We start from the raw sequence: 21,356 nt of genomic DNA on the forward strand, positions 1-21,356 counted from the left end.
TAGTTGTGCCTCATTTTTTTCACATATCAGTACAGCTAATGAAGAAATATAGTTCTGCTGAAGACTGAACGTAAGATCTTTTTCGTATTCTAGCCTTTTCTTCATTTCTGAGTTATTGCTGAAGGAGACAGACTCTCAATACAGAAAAGCATCGGCTCTATCCAGAATATCTAATATTCTGGGTCAAACCAGCAAGTGTTACCCAGCTCCTGTTAGAAAATCCACAATTTCTTTTTTTTCCCACCCTCCTCTTAACTTGCCTTTCCCTAAGAGCTGCAGAGCTGCTTCCTGCAGCTCACGCACTGCTTCCTGCTCTCAGACCCAGCTCCTCTCCCAGGCTTCACAAGCGCTTTTACAGCCACATTCGGAGAGGGGATGAAGATCCCTGATGGAGGCTGGGGGCCTGCTGTGCCGGGCCAAGGAACCCCTGCCTCGCCTAGCTGCAGCGCTGCTGCGGGCTGACGGACAGGCTGAGGAGCAAAAGGATTGCTCCTGTGCTTGGTCGCATTGCTTAAGGGAGATCACGGGTCATGCTACGAAGATAGAAGTCTATACATATATATATATATATATACATTGCAGTCCATACATAGATTTGGCAATATAGAAGAGCAGAATATAGGATGGAAAGAGAAAAATATCTTGTATACGATTAAAGGATATTTAATAGTTTAAATTACATTTAGCTTAGTTTTTAACCCCTAACTCAAAATGCTCTTGTTCCTTATTTGTATGGGTTGCTACATACACTGAATGTGTGTTGCATCTGAAGTTTTAAGGGTTGCTATGGGAATTTTAGCATCCCTGCTCAGAAAGTCATCTGCACCTTGACAAAGCTGATCATCATTATTGCTATACATAGTCATCTGCCCTTAGAATCACTTAACAGCTGATCTTTATGGAAAGCAATATTCTTTCATATCTGGTTTTTAGTGTGTCATCTCATTTATCAAAAGTATTTATTTAGAACAATGATATTGCAAGGTTGTGAAGATTTTTCTTGGGAGTCCCTCTCCAATAACACAGACCCAGATATTATATTGTTCCAATTCCTTATTTGTCTACAGCTAGTTTATAGCATGCATGTAGGATCACACATACAACTCCATAAAATGGCAGCCAAGTGTCACCTAGCACCACCATGTTCCCATAAAGTCAGCAGCTGACATTTAGTTCACTCATCTGCGTGGAGACCTGCTCAGTGCAAGAAATATTTCATTATTAGCTTTAGCTTTTAAAAAATCTGAGACCAATTCAGAGCAGAATTGAGTTCCCTAAGTAATTCTAATCATGCAAATGTATTTATATTGTGCATCTTGTTTTTTGTTCTGTTCATTCATTCATTCTGGGATACGTGAGCATTCCTGATGTGATTGCTGACCATTCCATCATTATGCTGTGATCCAGAATCCACTGAAATGAATGAAAAGACCAAAGACTGTGTTCAGCTGTTCTAATACAGTCTCCCAATTAAGCAACATTCAAATTATTAATAGTATTTGGGGAAAAAAATGCTCATTAAAAAGAAACTGGAGCAGAAAAATATAATCAGTACCTTGACTTCACTCATATTTGGTAGTGATCACAGCATTTTGCCTTTTGTTATAAAAAGGCTGGGGGGGGGGGGGGGGGGGGGGGGGGGGGATTTGGGGAGGGCAGCATTTTCCATTGTCTCCTCTTAAGTATCTCAGCTGTTTTCTAGCAGTAGCAACATGTGTTTAGAAGGAAAGCCATAAGGCGTTAATTATAGGGCAGTGTAACAGCTACAAATGCATATTCTACTGCAACATGTTCTCCAGAAGGATGTAATCAATTCACACTGTTTTTGAATGATGTTTCATATTGTGATCTTGTAAACAGATCTTAAAATAGCCTGTTTATAAAGAAAGCTAAATCTCTATAATCAGGAGAGCTTTTCTTTTCTTCCAAATTAACCCTAAAAGAAAAGTAAGAAGATGGAGGTACAGCAGTTTGATTTTGAACCCCCTACTGAGCTAAAAGAATGTGAATAATTTGAAAGGGCCTTTTTGTTGTTGTTTTTTGTTTGGTTCGGGTTCTTTTGTTGTTGTTTTGAAAAGTGCACAGCCATTAAACAACATATGCAGCAACTAAATGTGGTGTGTCAGAGAGAAAATTAAAATGTTTCTGTAATGCCAAATGGCCATGAATTAGCTAGGATAGTGAACAGTAAGACATTGCTTTGGAGTTCAGTGAAAGAACAAGAAAACAGAGTGGCCATTGAACCAACTTTTGTTGACCAAGGTGTCACTTGTTTTTGTACCATAGTCCTTGTCTCCTTTGGCATATGCCAGCAAGATTGAGCACAGCTGTCAAAAAAAAAATGATCAACGCACTTAAGAGTTTCCATATTTGCTACATATGAGGGTCATTTTGTGTAGCCAGAGCTTCTCATTTCAGTCTCCCATGTCCCAAAACATCAGATGAGGATCCTTGTCTATCTTTCTTATCATTGCTCTACAAAGACAAGTTCATAGGTATGTTGATGAATAGGGCAAGAAGGTACATCTATATGGGAAATACTAAGTCTTTTTATAGTTATAAGCCCTTTCAATAAATGCCTCTTTTCAAGGGACTAGAACTAGAAGTATTAAGAATTGCCTACCAAGTGTGTTCATCTAATCTCTTGAAGTTGATTAGGACACAAAGATATCCCCATCCTGTGGCAGAGAGCAAAAAAAAGCTTCTCACTTTTCCAATTCTTCAACAAAATACACACAGTAGAAACAAGAAAGTCTGTCAGTTCTATTGGTCTTTTCTGTTTCTTAAGTTTTATCATGTATGTCTGCAGCATATGGGTATAACTAATTACATTTTCTGAGCAGATGTGCAAAAGATGGATTGATATGCCAAGGCTGGGAAATGTCCAATGAGGAGGAGACTGGTTTGCCCATGACAGATTTTGTAAATGAGACATTTACGGAAATGACGAACATAAAACATCTATTTCATTTTAATATGTTATTCTTGAGGTCATAAGAACTATTTATAGACACCATTAAGTGGACCTTATTTTATTGAATTAAATTCAGAGATGGCATTTATCAGAGTATGCTCCAAACATGCAGGAGCCCAAGTCCATTGTCAATGGGGTAAATGTGTAATGTGTCTCCATTTCCATTCCACTTTTAGAAAAAATAGTGTTTTTTTTCTAAATCTGTATGGAATAGGTTATTTTTTTAAACTTGTATCCTCTCTCCTCTCTTCCATTTTCTACTTACTGTTAAAAAGGAAGGTAATTAGGAAGGGATTTGGAAGGGAAAAAAATGTTAACTCCCTCTCTCCCACAATTTTTTTTTGGCAAATGTTAAGATGAACAGGTAAGACTAGCGAGAATCTGTACACACTGCACCTGAGTAAAAGAGCAAACAAGGAATTAATGACATTTTTGCTTGAAGCGTTGTCAGAGGAGATTTGCCTGACCACTCAGACATGCTTAATGGTGTCACTGCTAATGCTGCTGAATAAGCCTACCCAAAGCGCACCAAGAGTCTTATGGATCCTGCCCTTAAAAGTAAACAATCCTATTGTCCCAGTTCAGTATTCATCTGGTGAGAAAAGTCACTCTGAGAAATAAAAGTAATGCGTTATTTGATATTCAAAATAGTACTTTTCTCTACGTGTTACAGCCCTTTAGTATTTCAGTATGTCTGCTCGTATAATCCCCTTTAGTCAGATCTAGGTATGTTCCCACCTGGCTATCTCTAGGGGGTTTTCCTTCATTTTTAAACAGAGCTGAAGGATGTTTGGGAAGTTTATATATTCTCTGTAGAGAAAGAACCAAAGAGGAAAAGTATTTTGCCTCTCAAAGAGAATCGTAGTTGTCATACTTTTTTTCCCCCCCGTTAATCTCTTCATTATTATTCACATATCTCAAATCTGTGTGTTCACCTTCTCCAATTTTCAGGTGCTTTTCCTTCATAGTTAATTTCTTTCTTCATTTCAAAATCCTTCATTTCTCTCTGACACCATGTAATATTTATTACATTGGTGCTAAAGCTGTATGAATAATTCATCATCTATTTTGCCTCTTTTCCTATTCAAGTATGGCCCATAATGCTTTATTTGAAATATTCATTATTTGAGATGTGTTGCTGAATAATTTTTGCAAATAATTCTTGGCCTGTGTATTGTTCAGAGGTGCAACCAAAAATCCAAGTGGTAATGATTCAACACTTTCATCCACCAGTGAACAACACACATCCCCTGATGGAAGCTCTTGTAATCCAGTGCTGAAACTGCTCTTCAATATTCGCTTACAGGTACTGAAATGGAGAAAAAGATGCCCACCCCAAAATGCATATTTTTAGACTGCTTGGAAAGGAAGGACATGAGAGTCAGTGGCCAAAACAAACTCACTGAGCAGCAAGAGTGATAGCAATAGGAACACTGCTGCTTCTACAACAACTCAATGCGCTGCCTCTGCTGCCTTCATTCACTTACTCCCTTCCCTCCTCAGAACCTTCAAGCAGCACCGGTTACCCAAGTGACAAGCTCCTTACAGTGAAATGTTGCACCTACAATTTATGTAGCCAGCTTTGAGGAAGGCTGAAAGAGCTAACACTGCTACTGAGAGCAGCAGCTGTGCTGGGAGTTCCCCGTGTGGGCATCAATGCTGCTACCAGCGAGAGGTCAGCATCGATCCCGGAGCACAGGGATTCAAACGAGAAGCTTCAGTAATATTCTGCCACATATTTTTCAGGCATTAGTTGCAGCCAGGGTATGGGCACTGTGTTTACACGGATGAGGGATGCCAGTGTTTGGGGAGCAAAGGGCTGGGCTTTCAGGAGGCTGAAATCTGGTGGGATAAGCAGGTCCTGTGCCCTGGTCCGTGGCTGCAAGCTGCCCCACCTGCTGTCACCCTCTGCTCTCATCAAGGAACAGCCATGCCCAAGTGTCACGAACTAGAAACCTCTCTTTTATTGAGACCATGAAGGGAATGTGACCTTTGCCTCCTGGCAAACCCACCCCTTGTGTCCCCAAACTCTGTCTTGTTTCTGCACCCTATCAACAGCTGCCTGTGCTTTCTTGGCTGATTTAGATTCTTCAGTGAGAAAATTGCTGCCATCACAAAATAGCGACTACAGATTTCAGTAGTATCATGGTTATTTTTCCAGGCGTTAATGTAAGCATCTATGCAAATACTGCAATTACTCAGATTGTCAGCTTTCAAGGCTAGGGGTATGTTTCAGTTTGGTTGATAAGGCACCTGACATCACCATCCTGCTCGGAAGCTGGGACTTCTACTTGCTGCTACAGTGGAATTAATATTTACCTCTGCACGTGTATTTTTGGTATGTCCTTGGGATGCAAACTAGTCATGTTTGTAGTAGGAGCACACAGGCATAGCAAACACAGGGCTAATCCCCAGAAAATTGTCACCTATAAAATGCAGTAAAGCTGTTTGCAAAATACTGTCAAAGTTAGTCTCAATGACATTTCCCTTGCAGGGAGGAGGGTGCTTTTAATTTAATTGCTAATTAAGAGTTCAATCATATACTGCTTAATATTTCCAATTTAGTACTAATTGAACATTAAGTGATATAATTGCCACAGAAGTCCCTGACCAAACTGGAAGAGGAGGCATAGGGGGCAATCTTTCCCAGCATCAGGGCTCGCTCTGTGCTGATGCCAATTTTCCACCTCTTCCTTTTGTTAGCAATGCTACGTGGCAAGAGCTGACCCTCAGGGCTAGCTTCTCTGGAATAAAAAATGGGAATTTAAAGCTGTGTGGCTCTCTGCTGCGGTCTGAGAGGGGCTGCCTGGGCTCTGCAGGCTGTAGGAGCATGGCCAGGGCAGCAGGCAACGAAACACCATGCGGGAGAGCCAGCGCTATCACAGGGAATGTGCTTGGCAGAGGAGAGAAAAGAAGGTGCTCTGTTACGCACCAAAGCAAACAAGGGGGAGCTACTGGGGAGACAGTAATTTCTAATAAATCCTTGATATATATAAATATATATATAAGGGACACTATGAAGTAGGTAATTGGTACTGAGAAGTAATTGATTACAGAAGCTGTGACTTTTTCAACTCATCATTTTTTTCTGTTAGGCTGAGCTGTCACCCACTGTGGCCAGAGTCCCTGGATGAATGCGCATCCTGTAATTAATTATTACTTATTCTTTTTCTGTCTGACCCCTGGAGTTGTTTTTTATAAACTGCAAATTGTCAGAATCTGATTCGCATTCAGTGCTCTTGACAGTGGGAATAATCAGAAGAATTCACTTAACAAACATGGATGATAAAATAAAATGTCACATTTTATTACATACTTTTGTTCCATCTGTCTGAACAATTTTGAATGCCAGATTTAAAGACGTGCCAGCAGGCCACGTCTTTCAGGGGTGCTTGCACATGGCTACACTGGCTTTTAGCATTTGCTTTCTATTGAGAGGGATAATTTGGTGGCCTGGTAAATTCCTGGGAGGGGGCAAGGGCACGCGTGCTGGCCGGGGGCACTCACCCCTGCTGCCAGCTCCTGGAGCCAGCCCGTCCCCAGCTGACATGTGCTGCTCGCGCCGCACGGGCCCAGCGGGAAGCGGTGTCACTGCTCCCAGGTGGCTTCTGACGGTCACCATGGCTTACCTCTGGAAGACACTGCAAGAGCACCTCTGTTACTGGGGGCTTTTTCTATCACTCACAGTCTTTCTCAAATTCGCTTATCAAAGAGCAAGGCTTTGGAAATTTTCAGATTGCCTTTAAAACATTTGTGTTGTCATCAGTGGGCAGAGCAGTGGTGGCCGTGGGTAGGTGGCAGGTCCTGGCGTCATTTTTGCTCTGATGAGCAGTCCCCACCTGACTGCTCCTGTTTCACTCCGGTCCTTGGTGGGGATGGACATGCCAGGCCCACCCCATCTTCCTCACTAAGGAGGGAAGTGAATCCACCTCAGCCCTGAAGTCCCTCAGAAGCTGTGGGTTTTAAAGTTCAGCTCAAACTTGAAGCGTCTTTGATGTATTTTCAACTTCAAAAATGCTGTGAAAAAACGAACAGGAAAAAAGACCCAGAGGAAATAACTCAGTAGAGAAAAAAAGATTGGGAAATGGAGCAGAAGGAGGTAGAATAAAAAATGTAGAGAGTCTCCGATCAAAGGGATGAGAGGAGAAGAGAAAAAAGAGATGATGAATAAGTAACTGCTACACGCTCCATGACACCCTGCTTGCCGTGCCAGCACTGTGGCTCTCTGGCTTTGGTGCATGGAGGTGACAAGGCGCTGCGAGAGCCCCACACTGGGCATGAACCTCCTGCCTGCCCCAGGGACAGCGCTCCTATGTGGCACAGCCCCTCGCAGTGGGCAAGGGGCAGCCCATGGAGCTGCCAGCAGCAATGCTAGCTCTGCGTCCACCCCACAACAATGGGGTCTCGTTCCCCGCTTCACCCTTTGCCATGCTGCTTGTATTCCCTTTGAGATGTTGGCAGTCAGTCAAAATACGTAAAAGACAAACAAACAAACAAACCCCGCCATGTTTAGGAGTGGAGAACAGTGAGACAGTTCCCTCCACACGCACACACACGCCTCAGATGGAGAGACCTTGAAAGGTGCAAAATTTCAGCCCACAGATCCTTAGCACTTGCTGAAAATAAGATCTTCTACCTCAAATCGCCAGCTACTTGGAAACATAGGACATAAATATTTATGTGGCTTCTCATGGAAATTCCGATTGCATTTCAAGGTCGAAATTTGCACTTATTTTCAAATAGTCACAATAATATCTTGCTTTAAAAAAAAAAATCTTTTATTTCAGCTGATTTAGGCATATGTGTGGAGACAGGCAAAAGTGTGAAGGCACCATTGAATCTCTCTCTCTTGGGCCTTAATTTTCTATATGGAATTAATTAGAGTTGGGCTTCCCAAAAGCCAGAAGTAAAATATTCATATCTGTTTCTGTGAACTAGAAAGCAAGATGGTAAATTGATTTGGCTGGCTTTGAGGCACCTAATGTATTTTTCAGCCTTTCATTTAAAAACTGGCTGTACAATGGTAATGGTCACAGGAGAAAATGCCAAGTATTTCTCAAGTTAAAGCTCATTTTAAAAGAATATCAGGAAATAAGAATACTGGAGCCAAACATGTCACGTATTTTAACAACCACAGAGCTTGATTTTACTGAAAGAGAAGATGCTGAACTGAACAAATACTCCATCTGACCATACCAAATCCAAGACATTGATTTTTTCCCCCCCTGGCTAAACTGCTATCTTCATGCTTGATCTCCTCAAATAATACTAGAATCAGGGCCGTTGCTCTTGAAATGATGTAGGTTATGAGGGGAGATAACTGGAATATTTGGATTTAAAGATGAAAACTTTGCTAACTGCAGGCTACTATTGGTTTTGCACCCTGCCAGCGAGTAAAGCATGGATTAGCCTTGCAGAAATACCCCCGACTGACTGTGCTCACGCCTTGGGGCGGGTTTTGATCAGACTGATTGTTCCATTAAGCTCCCAATCTGGTGAGAAGTCACACTACTGATTTGCATGCTCATAAAAGAATTAGCAGAGCTGTTGCTTTGAAGTTCAATCATCCATGTGCATGTTTAAAGCAGAATATTGAAAATGCATTGTGCTGTTTGCACAGCTGCAGAGAGCTAAATACACGGGATGTTTGCAGGTTTGCTATGGGACTTTCCACCCAGCCAGGGAAACACAGAGCTACTGTGAAGTCTGCAGATCTAAATCATGGGCAGGCACTGAAGCAGAAGTGAAGCTCTAAAGAAAGTTTATAGCTTCATTTGTGGACATTGAGGATAAATTCAACAGGCCACTTAAGTGTTTATATTATGAGGTGCCAGCTGCAGCTCTATAGTTGAGGCTGAATTGAGCTTTGAATTTAAATCAGGGGTTCAACTATGTTATGTATGTGGATGATGCAGTTTCCTTTCTTTTTTTCCTTGTCTCCGAATTTACAGTACTCGGTCTTTGAGTACATGATGGGTTTCCCAGGAACTAACAAGTAAATCATGCAGCTAAAGGTTAAAATTAAACTGTAAAATAGATCCACTTTGAAATTAGATTTTGTTCAGAATACTACTGATTTTTTCACATTGTTATCACTGTTTAAACTGTTATATGATTAAAAATAAAACAAACAGATTGGCCAAGGTGAGTTGCAGCAACTGCTGTCTATGCAAGGCACTTGGTATCTATGCATTATTTTATATCCTTCATCCTTACATAATTGGCATAATATTTCATGGACTCCTCTTTACTGCTTTTGGCCACTGCACCGCATTCTGGCATCAGGTCACTGTTGCAGAGAACAGGAAGGACCACTGCAAAAGAGACAGGCATGCCACAACATTTATCTACAAGCGAGGAAGATATTTTGATATGACTTTTATAGTTATTACTAGTGACTAATCAAAGTTCCAGCTCAGCATCTGAGGATCAGCATTTCTAATTTGCTGCCTGCCTAGCTCTTAATCAGGGCAGCATCTTAACATCAAGGACTCTCCAGCCTGTGGCATTTGTTCCAGGAATGTGCTTCCTCTGAAAGTTAAGAGAAACAGACAGATCTGATCACAAGGAAACATAAATATTACGGCTCTGATGTTATCAAAATTAAATGACTGCCTTTAAACATGCTACTTTTCCTATAGCAGAAACAATTACAAAGGGAAATACAAGTGAGGAAGGTTTTTCGAAATGCAGTAAGTAACCAAGGAAATCTCATGTATGAAAATCCACAGCGTTTTGTACGATTTCATGCACTGATGAATCTTTGCCAAAAGGAACAGAATTCCTTCAGGTTACAGCTGTACATGTAATTAACCACCTCAAAATGATAACCCAAAGGAATTCAGCAGTTTGCCCCAAAACGTCATCCTCTTGGGTCTTGTTGCAAACTATCTGTTATGCAATAAGCCTGAGACATTAGAGTCAAGTCTGCTCAATTTGCACACACTGTATTCAGAGAGCCACATCTCTCACAAAGGAAAAACCCCAGTGGAAGAGATAACAATGTATTTATTTTATTAAAATACTACTGTTCCTCATAAAGCTAAGTTTGGGGTTAATCGGATATACAGCAGTCTATTATTTTTTGTTTATGAATTATTGGAAAAGCATCAGGCCCAGGTGCAGTCACAGCCCCCGAGCAGGCTTGCAGATCAATAGGAAAATTGATCCGGTCTCTCCACAGCACACCTCTTATTCATGCTGCGTTACAAGTTATACAACTTAAACTAAATCAGGCAAAGCACATTAAGATTACAGCTGATTTCCAGCATCTGCTAAACACATCTAGCCTTGAAACCACACTTTCACTAAGTGCACCACAGCCATGCTTTCTCCTTCCAGTGATTCACGTTGTTGCAATCTGTAGAATCAGATAATTCTACAGTTAATCGTCTGTCTGCATTTAGCACTGCAACAAATAATGCCTTTTCACTTTATTGTAATTTTTTAAATATTCAACACTATTCACACTCCTATTGAAAATAAAATTCTATAGTTTTTAATGCTGGAAAGAATTCTGGCTAGCAAAGAAAATCCATAAGAAGCAATGCTAAACAAAAAGAAATTTCAAAGAATTCAAAGAAGCTGATGTCAAGCCTGCGGTCCACTCCCACACTTGGTTATCCCAGTGGACAGAGATAAAAGATGGGTTTTGCAACATATGTAGAGGACTAATAGACCATACCAATGTTGAATGTGATACTATACAAAGATCAGATATTGCCCGCATCTCACTTCTTTATAGCTTCCTTCCTGACCTGTCATGTTTAAATTATTATTTTCCTACTATAACTTATTAAATGAATACATACATTTCTTAAACAGAAACCAAGAGGGGCATTTGTATGCCTTGCTGCTAAATGCAGAGCAACTGTGGATGTTGCCTACTGTAACAGCCATGAAAGTCAAGGGGGACATGAAACACATCACGGATGACTCCAACGTCCACTCCTCACATTATGCCCTGCTATGATTTATGTTATTTTCTTTACCTTTTTACATTCAGTATATTATTTGCTAGCTATACAAATAATGTTTGCCAAACTTTCTGCAATATTGCCCTGTTACAACAGGAGTTCACCTTGGGTATTTATCACTAACCAAAACCAATTCTACAACCCAAACCAAGAGTCTATCTGTATGAAGTGTTTGAGTATTTGATCGGGCAGAAAGCTGAAATGATGCTATGTTACTGATTTGTTCACTTCCAATCTGAACGGTTCAAATTGAAAATACTGAACATTTCTATTAAGTCATTTTTTAGCTAAATCCTGATGCAGGATTTGGAAATGTTGACTAAACCCAATCTATGTAGTCCAGTGTGTTCTCTCTGGTGGATATCAGTGCTGGATTTTCATAAGAGGCTGGGTAAGAGCAAATATGAAATAATAATCCTATAGGAGAAGTCCTCTCTTCAGGGCTATGGTTAGCTCCTCAGTCTAATAGTTTAATTATATTGTAAATAGCTTGAAATCCTATCTACAATAATCATGAACATTTCCATCTTCTAATTTGTTTTCCTGAATCACACTAAGCTCTTAGCTTCAGCAAAACTCTATGGTAATAGATGCCTGGAGTTAATTTAAAAAGTCATAAATTTTAAGCTTGTCTCATAGAAAAAAATCCTTTGTACATATGATAACACCTCTGGAGGAACTGTGGCTTCTCCTTTTCTCACTTACAGACTTTCACCATAGCCTCTTTTATTTGTTGCCACTCCAAAGTAGATTCAGAATTCCTTTGGAAGGAAATGTCTGGTTTGCAAAATTCTTACCTGAATACATTCAGGAGAATTGCACAGATAAATAAAAAAGGCTGATCTCATTGTGTGAGATATTCAATTCATGTAGTCATTTCTGTGACGTTACTCTGTTCTGAAGAGCACAAATTGATGATAGTCTTATTTCATTTTCTCAACTTGAAGTGTTCATTTATGGCATTAAGAGGCAGAATTTCTGTGGAGATTTTGCCCCCAAATGAGTATGGGGACTCACCACATAATATTTGTTTCTCTCAATAATTTTCTTTTTCTTTGATAAAGATATATTCCATTTTCTAGACAAAATATTTTGTTTCTCTTCCCTTGAAGCAAAATGCAACGCCCTAATGAAGATAATTTTTTTCTCCATATCCTCATTTGCTGAGCAAGGCGCACACACTTGAAGGCAGGTACCACCACAGTCACAGTACAGCTGTGAAGGGTGCACAGCGCTGCTGAATGGCTGGCTTTAACACCGGGGTTGTCCAGCAGCTGGAAACCTGCCTCAGCACAGTCCGGTGCTTTCTGTGTTCACACAGGCCAAGCTCCTGCGCCCCCAGCACGGTGGCCATGGGAGAAAGTGGGTGGTGAGAGGGCCCCAGCTCGAGTTACGACATGCAGCAGCTGCCAAACACACATGACGGAAGGGGCGGCAGAGCAAAATCACCAGGGTGGAAAAATCAGTGATCAGAAGCCCAGAATGACTTTGTGGAAGAGAGGAAGCCTGTTGTGACAGCCATGGGCAGGGGTAGCTGTAAGTGGTTACAAATGTACACTGCGCTCACTAATGTCAGCAATAACCATTAAAATAAACACTCGGTAATTTGTTGGAAATAGCTGTAAAAATGGCACAAGACAGATGATTGAGTAAGGATAATTTCCCCATCTCATTGGTTCTTTCTATTCAACTTACAAGGTTCCTTCCACTCCACTCCCAGCCCCCTTAAAAAGTGATTTTTGTTTTCTATCCTGGAGGGGAAAAAAATATTCAGTTGGCAGCAAATATAGTTCCAGAGAGAATTTATTGACACTGAGTCAATAAAAACAAAGTCTGCTCATGCTCTGTTTGGCTCCTCACCTACCAGACTGTTTCAGGAAGGTGGTGTATGGAGGAAAACTATATAGTTTAACTGGGCATTGTTAGCTATAAACTACTAGGTAGGCCCCAAGGTGTTCTGAAACAACCTTTAAACCAAAAAGCATCTGCAGTAACAAGCATGTAGAACATAATTCTTTGCTTATTTACTGCTTAGAAGTATTTTGAATCTTGTTTTTATTTCCGAGTGATCTCAGCCTGCAAATGCACAATGCACCATTATAACAGCTGCAGATGATATTAAAAGAACTGAATAGTACACTTCTGAGCACTGCACTGAATCATCTATGAGCACCGGAGCACTGTTCATGCATTATTTTAAATGTGTACACATTACCAAATAAAAAAAAATATTGTACATTATTGATATTAAATTACAGCACAGTGGGTAGGTTGCATAGAAACAAGAAAAGGATAACCAGAATAATTCTATAGTCACAGTACTTTAACAAAGTTTATAGGGGTTGATTTGTTACAAAAATGAGATATAGATACAGGATCTACCCTAGATCTCAGAAGGAATTTCATTATATTAATTGCATTATAGAAGATGCTCTGCTTTAGCATGATTTGGTTCTTTATAGTTTAATCACTGTAGGCTTCTATAAATTAAATAAAACGCTCAATTGTTTGGACGAAGAAACATAAATTATCACAAATACATTTAAAATTATTTTTAACAATAGCCTGCTAGGTTTCATAAATAACTAGTGGTAAGGGCCTTTACTTTACACTAAGGTAAAGTAAAACTGCATTTCAAAATGAACTCTTGAACATCAGAGAAACATTCTCATGCTTACATGTAAGCACACAGATTTCTCTCTAACATGGGAGTATTGTTCTGTAATGGAATAATGGTGGAAATGCCGTAATATGTCATAAACACAATTTAGTATTTTTTTCCATTAGAAGACTGCTTGCAGGCACAAAGATAAAGTTATTACTGCAGAACCATTGGTGCTTTCACAGTTAATGCCTGATAGCATTTTCATTTTAAATTGTTTCTTTCCATGGTCTGTAACTTGACAAATCTCCCTAGCGCTGAAACATGGATTTCAAGAACTAATGGTAGGGACCTCATTTAACCAAATTACATTTAGGTATGTATTTTTAAAATAGAAGAAAAACTTATTTTTCATGACTGAATCATGATAGCATGTGACAACTATTCAGGAAGTATGGGAAACTGATAGGACGGTCAAAATCCAGTTTGAGCTCTAGAGCAGGTTAAATATTATTTTTTTCAGCAGCATCATGAGAGTGACTATTCTGGCTCTGAAAATCAGCATCCCTGTATATAGGAGCCTTTGCTTTATTTCACCACTAAGAAAAACTAGTGGCACTGGGAAAAATGAATAATCACCCATGCTGCAATGTCTTTGTAAGCAATTAAAGCACGAAGGACACTCTGTTCTCCGAAGGGCCATCCATCCTCCAGTAACTCCTCTTAGATGCCTGCTCACTAGCAGTGGGATGAGTCACAGACTTTCACTTCCCACTGACTTGCACAGGCTTCCATAGATAACCCACATTAAATATACAGATATATATATGTATGTGTGTATACATGTATTTATTTATATCTCCATCCCTCAGCCTACATGCCAAACAAGCATTCAGCTCTCTCAACTTTTTCTTCTCTCTCCTCTTCTCCTTTCAAAATACGTTGGTCTATCCAAACTGGAAGTGTCAAGGCAATTAATTCCTGTGCTCTCTCTTTTCTAAGTTTACTCAAATACAATGAGGAGCAGAAATACTACTAAGTAACACATGATAAGTGCATGGTTGTACACTGCAGAACTAGGTTTCCTGGCTTGAACTTTGCCTAGCTCTTTCCTGCTGCCCTGTAATAGAGAGAAATCTCCCAATACACAGTAGAAGCAAAATGAAGATACCTTTTCTTCAGAGGCAATATTTCAATATGGGACTTAATGGATTTTAAAAAATCATGAAGTTACCATTTCAAGAAGGGACTCTTCAGAATCCACAGATCTGCCACTTAAAATTCACAAAAGAATAGCACAGACTGTGCTTTTCAAAGGCACCCCAAAGTTAATCTGCCTAACTCCCACTGCAAGCTAATGAGTTTTGACATTTCTAGAGACTCTTCAGCAAATCCCCCAGCTATGGTATATAAGCACCTTTTCTTGGCCCAAACAAATTGTCTCCTGCAGAGGTGCCCGTTTTTCCACCACCATGCTGGAATGAGGCATAATCTCTGCTTTTACACTCTTCATTCCTGGGAGCCTTTCCAAGATAATCTGTTCTGTACGGACTGTTTAGGATGCCTCTGCCCCCGCTAAGTCAGTGACAAAACTCTCATTGCTTTCAGCCTATGATGTCTGTGTCCAATGAGCTCATCAACAGTTTGGGATGAATCCAAAACCTCTAGTTGAGCTCCTCAGAATGTGTGGAAGCCCTTTGCTGTGTCTGTCCCACAATAATGTATTCCCATAGCTCAGAATCCTATAAGATCATATTTCTCTGTGTAGAGCCAAAATAATAAGGGAAATCTGTCCTTCAAGTTGCTGCTGGTAAGGTCATCCCAGCATCACTTCGTAACTACCAGTACAAAGAGTTCGGACTAATATTCGACTGCTTCATCCAGATATAGTCTCATTCATTAAGACATGGGCAGTTAATACCTTTGAAAAAATACTAACTTTTAAAAGTTAAAATGCATTTGTAAACTTTGGCCTAAGGACACAGAAAGAAGGTAAAATTGCTACCAAGTGTTTGGAAAAGACCAAGACAGCTGTGCTAGCTCTGTGAAGATAATTCTACTAACATTTGTTCAGGCAAAATACAACACCATATTAAGCAAAAAGAGATCGATCAGTATAATACTTATTTAATACTTATTAAATAAAACCATACACTTTTAGAAGTAACTAGTTCCAAGAAGCATTTAGAGAACTTCTCTGAGTTTACAAAATAAAAAAGCACAACTCCATACAAAATAGGAATTAGAATGTCACTTAAGAATGTCATCTTTCTGTGCAGAATGACTTTTAAGGCACAGGCTACTAATTCTCATATTCAGCACTTTCCAGACCAAATGTCCCACATAAAACACACTATTCTGTATTCCCAACTCTGTACTCTCCCCTTCCCCTTGTGCCTTGACACTTTAAAATAACATGCTTCATTTCATGCCTTTATTTTACTATCCTTCAGTTAATTCTATTTTCTATAGTACGACTGGTACCAAGGTGTGAGAAATCTTTACCACCAATCTCTGCTATACACTTCAACCAAACCCTGAAAGGTGCTGCTAAGTAGGTGGCAGAATACGTAAATATGAAATACAGGAAACTACTAGCCGCCTGCTTTAATGCTCTCTTTGCCCACAGAAGGAGCTTTACTGTTAGTATTTCTCCTCATGGTTCTCCTTCATGGTTTATGAAAATGTTTCCAAACAGGGTAAACCTCAGGCAAATTTCATGCTCAAAAAACAGTCTGGACACAGTTTATGCATCTATCATTCTTGTGGAAGTTGTCTAAGGACTGTGGTAACAACATCCTCTTATCCACTGAGCCCCGATTACCATCCAGCATAGCATCACTGGGTATTGAGTGCCTGGTAGCTCTTTAGCCATCACTATTTTTGCACTGTGGCTGCCTTGGATTGGCTGTTTTAGTGGCGCACAGCAACACACTACCAAAGGGAAGAACAGGCAGTGAAAACTATGTCATTCTGTTGGCAGCACTGAGTAAATTAAGCCAGGCAAAATATAATTGGAGTTTAGCCAGAATACAAGATGTACTACAGATCTTCTCATCAAAACGGCTAAGATCTTGGCCTGAAACTTAGACTAAATTCCATTTAGAAAAGGAAAAGACATTGCTACAAACTTACAGCTGCACCAAAGGTGACCTTTACAATACCAGTTTTAAAGAATAGGGGAAGAGAAGCATAGGCTCAGCTCTTATTTTTGCTTTTGTTTGAAATGTCCTGCTTCTTTGATAGTAGCTGAGAAACAAAGACCAGGAGAACAGAGAAATGGAGATGAGCAATGTTCATTTCTGAGAGCTGTTTCTTCACTACTGAAAAGAGCAAGTTTCCTAGGAGTGGATTCCCCAGGGCGATGAACAGTATTTCAGTGGAATCAGGGAAGACTAGCCAAGGGACCAGGCCCTTGTCTATCAAACGGAATGCATAACAGTCAAATCGGTTGTTCTGGCTGAAAAGTAGTCAAACTGCAAAATGTTCTAATTACTTAGGTGACAGCATTGGTCAACAATCCAGCAAGCCCAAATCACTTGCCATTGAGATACCACAATAACCAATTGTGCTAACTGATCCCCAGTGTGAACCCTCCTATAGCAATGTCTCATACTTACAGTCTTGTAAGGCAGAGTACCTTGCCTGATAAATGGGGCTCTACCTTGTAGAGACAAAATGCTGAGCTAGCACTCGTGCAACTGTAGAACAACCTTCCCCATGTCCCCTCAGCGTCTGCCTGGCAAATCCATTTCCTAGACTTCTCCAGAAATAGGTGGGCAGTGAGAAACATCAGGACTGTGACACTTAGAGTCAAACTGCATCTAAATTGTCCGTTCATTTATCTTGAAGCTTCTCAACTGCAGTAATTAGAAATTGTAATGCCCTTACTAACAATGGCAGTTTCTACTGCTAAGCAAATTCATTGCTTGGGTTATAATCTCTCTTTGTTGGAGCGTGACTGTGTGATAGTGAATGACGGATTCCCTACCCATCACCTCTAGCTCCTAAACTACTTTTTATCTAGCTGGTATCAGAAGTCACAGCTTCAAACCCATATCCAGCAAAACTCCACTTGATTGCACATACTGAGCATGATGAGCTCTATTCATGGAACAGCAGGTCAGAAAACAAACCTATATTTGTAACAGAAATATAGTCTGTAAATATAGTCAATTTATACTCTTGCACACTGATCACAGATTTTCTGCATAGGATAGCACAGCAAAATGCTTAGTCTCAGAAAAAATCGCAGAAATTATTTGCATTTTCTTGTGTTTATATGGTTTCTTCAAGAAAATATTTGGAAAGCTAGTTGTTTTTTTTTTTTTTTTGGGAAGATGTCCTGTAATTTTTCATTTCTTTTGCTTTATTTCAGTACCCAAATTCTCCCTTTCAGAATCTTAATATCTGAATAGCTCTTAATATCTTCAGCTAAACTTCTTTCTCTCTCCTTTTACTGTTTTCACAAGACTCTTTTTCACAGCAGCAACATTCTGTAGCATTAAAAGATTCTCACGTACCGTGGCCTGTTCTTTCATGTTCACAGGCTGGTTGGAGCATATCAGTGCCATGACTGCCACTCCACACCTGCAGATCCTGTGCACAGCAGTGGGATCCTGGAAGTCACCTAGACAGATAAACATGTCTATAGAATATTTTTGTTGATAGTTACAGGTCCCATTAGGGATAAAAGCTCCGCTTGATGAGGTGGCTTGCAGGCCCAGATACAAAGTGCAAAGAATCTACAGTGTAAAAGACGCAGACCACATCACACGTGTAGCCAAATACATAGTAAGAAGGCAAATTCAGTTATAACCAGTACTTCTGCTGTTGAATATTGGTCTTTGTTAAAACAAAACCAAAGTCTCTGGGACTAACAGTAGTAGGGGAGTCACCACAGGATGGGAGTAAACAAGGGACGAGAGTCAATTTTGTGTTGCCTCCTTGGTAAAAACATGGACATCTGTATCTTAAGGATGGATGTGAAAACAGATAAGACTATACTTGAACTGATAAACCAGCACCTTGCACGTTTGCATGAGGAGGTAGACAACAGAAAATGAAAAAGCATCAGGCTGTGTGTTTCTGGCATTACTTAATTCAATTTGCCCCTGCTCATAAAGAAACAGAAGCATTTGGACAAAACAGCACAATATTGCTATCACTGTGACCACAGTACTCAACAGGAGCACAGGGCTCCAAAAGAACCACTCCTGCCTATGACTGAGCTTCCTCTGTCTGGTGCATGACTGCACCAGGAAAGCCACACAGACACTGACAAAACACAAGGAGAGCCATGAGAACACTGCTGCCTGGAGAGGGAAATTTCTCCTTGTTTTTGGCAAGTCTCACATACCTTCTTGACCATAGGTGCCATGCTGAAACCAACGCTCACCTCCAATTACAAGCAAACCAGCAGAACTTCCCAGTTCCACTGCTACCACAGGGAGACGATAGGCTAGATGTAAAAAGTGGACAAAAAAGTCATCAATTTGTACATGGAACATTCTAAGACAAATGCTGAACTGCAAATCGACAACAAACAATGAGAATGTGATGCATTTAAACACTGCTGAAGTGTAAAACTCAACAGAGAGGCACTGAAGGGAAATAGAAATTTTTTAAAGCTAAATTAACGTATGCTGCAAAGTTCTTTACGCCATCTGGTAATAAAATCAATAAAAGAACAATATGGGAAAGTGAGTAAGTTCAAAAAGTAATAAAGAATAAGATACAGGCACATATATATATATATATATATATATAAAGACGGCATCTGTTATAAAGAACGAATGGAAATCACATCTATCTCATACTAAAGAAATAAGAAACGACAGACTGAAAGCCTATTCTGATAACATACTGTCCTGGAAGCAGGCTATGCCAGGACATCTTAAAGCTTCTGGGAGACACAGCTGATAAATTCACATGATAAATCCAGTCTCCATCTGGCAGGTGAAAGAGTGTTTCTCTGTTCCGGGGCTAACCATCGATATGCGCGAGCTTGTAGTCTCCTGTCACAACTAAGTCTATCAGAAAGAACAATACCAACATAACAATACAAATGTGCAAATACTCATCAGCGACTAAGAACACAGCCTGGTCTCCTATCAAATGCTGTCTTGCTGAAAACGTTTGGTTTCCATTTTCCCCAGTAGCAGAGAGAATGGCTGTGTATCTCAGCTCCAGCTGCAGAACAGCAGTGACATGGCAAGCTGCAGCTCTCCTGGGTCCTCCTCACAGCTAATGCAAAAGCTGTGTTTGAAGCCTTGCTAATGGTCCATGAGTGCAGACTGGTGTGGGGATGAGAGGAGAGATGCACAGAAGAGGAGGAACTGTATTCATATCTGGTGACCTACATTTGAGGTCTAATTCAAAGCCTGAGCAGCTGAGTATGGGTTTCAGAGAGGAGACCTCTCAATCAGGAGGATACAAGGAGGCTGAAAGGGAGGAATGATCCTTGGGATTTGCCCGTTGTCTCATGTAATCTGGTGATTTTCTTTGAGTAGCTCCACATAAGAAGTTTTCTTTGGAAAGGGCCATCCATCATATCTGGCATACCGCTCTTAAACACCCTATGCATTTGCAATAATGGAGAAATATATGATCCAAATTGAAAAAAAAGATTAAAAAAAAATACCCATTCTGCCCTCTACTAAGTCTCCTATTCTCCTATTTAAATCCAGAATAAGTGTCCTGACTCCCACCAGGAACTACACAAAATAGAATACACGGAGCAATATCTAATCCTTTCTTGACCAATTTATTTTCTGCTAGATTACAGAAAGTATAATACAACACAGCCCTGCACAACTTTCCCTTCCCCTTAGTTAGGGTTGTTGTCACAAATTCAGGCTATATTTGTGCCTGTAACATGTCTGCCAGACCACTGTCTGTAGGGTCTGCAATCACTGGTTATCATATGATGTGACACAGCACTATGTAACATTAATGAGAAAGACAGATGCCAGAAGCAGAGTGAAAAAGTGAAGACAGAGCACAGAGCCATATAATAAAAGAAGCAGATACACTGAAGGCCTGTGAGGATGAAGAGTCAAGTTTTAGTACTGTTTTCTTTTGTGTAGATATGTTATGTTCCTCGGCGATCTTCCTTTCAAATGAAACCATCACCATAGTGAAGTGGTATGTCCGTGAATCAAACCACTCACTTCAGATCAAGCAGGCCACAAAGAGCCTTGTAGGTGACTGAAACCTTGAAGTGTCTCCCACTGCAGTGCTCAAGGCCTGTAGAAGCTGATTCTTCCTTTGAGCCTGTAGGTAACCCTTTTCCTCAACTATGAGCAGCTTTTAGTTTCAGGTTTATAGCATTATACAGATAGAAATAAGTTTCAATCCAAATCTTTGAAAGAAACTACATCCATGAGAGAGATTTTCTTAACCTCTACACACAGATGAACAGACTCCTGAAGAAAAATTCAATTCAATTTCATTCATTCAAAAAGCAGAATACAGTCTTTTACCTTAAGTATGCTGGGAAGGCAGGTCATCAGGCAGCAAATAAAAAGCAGCAGCATAGTGTCCAATGCCATGGGAGTACCGACTTCTCTTAATCTGACAAAGAACTGAAGATCAAACATCTTCTGATTATTTGTTTTTCTAAGAAAAAATGGTAATTGACTGAAATGTATACATTATAAGTAGACAACATTCCCACAGGAGATCCAGGATGACAGAACTCTGTCACATAATCAGCTGATATAAGTCCTTATTCATTTGTTTTATTTCTGAAAAAGACTCATACTGCAAAGCTCTCGCCCTCCATTGACAACACACAGTTTTA

General features: G+C 40.1%; 1 protein-coding gene across 4 annotated transcripts in view; it reads right to left on the minus strand.

Annotated features, from left to right (window-relative positions):
* PLPPR5 (phospholipid phosphatase related 5) overlaps positions 1 to 21,356 on the minus strand; it is a 97,798-nt gene that overhangs the window by 11,428 nt on the left and 65,014 nt on the right. For 3 of the 4 annotated variants that reach the window (XM_067001937.1, XM_067001938.1, XM_048067232.2), the window contains one exon: positions 20,992 to 21,138. The exons of the other annotated variant lie outside the window; for it this stretch is intronic. In XM_067001937.1, the coding sequence (XP_066858038.1) occupies positions 21,007 to 21,138 (132 nt within the window). In that variant the 3' untranslated portion in view covers positions 20,992 to 21,006. Of the gene's footprint in view, positions 1 to 20,991; positions 21,139 to 21,356 lie in introns of those variants that run through there. 4 annotated transcript variants of the gene reach the window in all.

This window comes from Anser cygnoides, chromosome 8 (genome assembly GCF_040182565.1).
Source record: "Anser cygnoides isolate HZ-2024a breed goose chromosome 8, Taihu_goose_T2T_genome, whole genome shotgun sequence".
Classification (NCBI taxonomy): domain Eukaryota; kingdom Metazoa; phylum Chordata; class Aves; order Anseriformes; family Anatidae; genus Anser; species Anser cygnoides.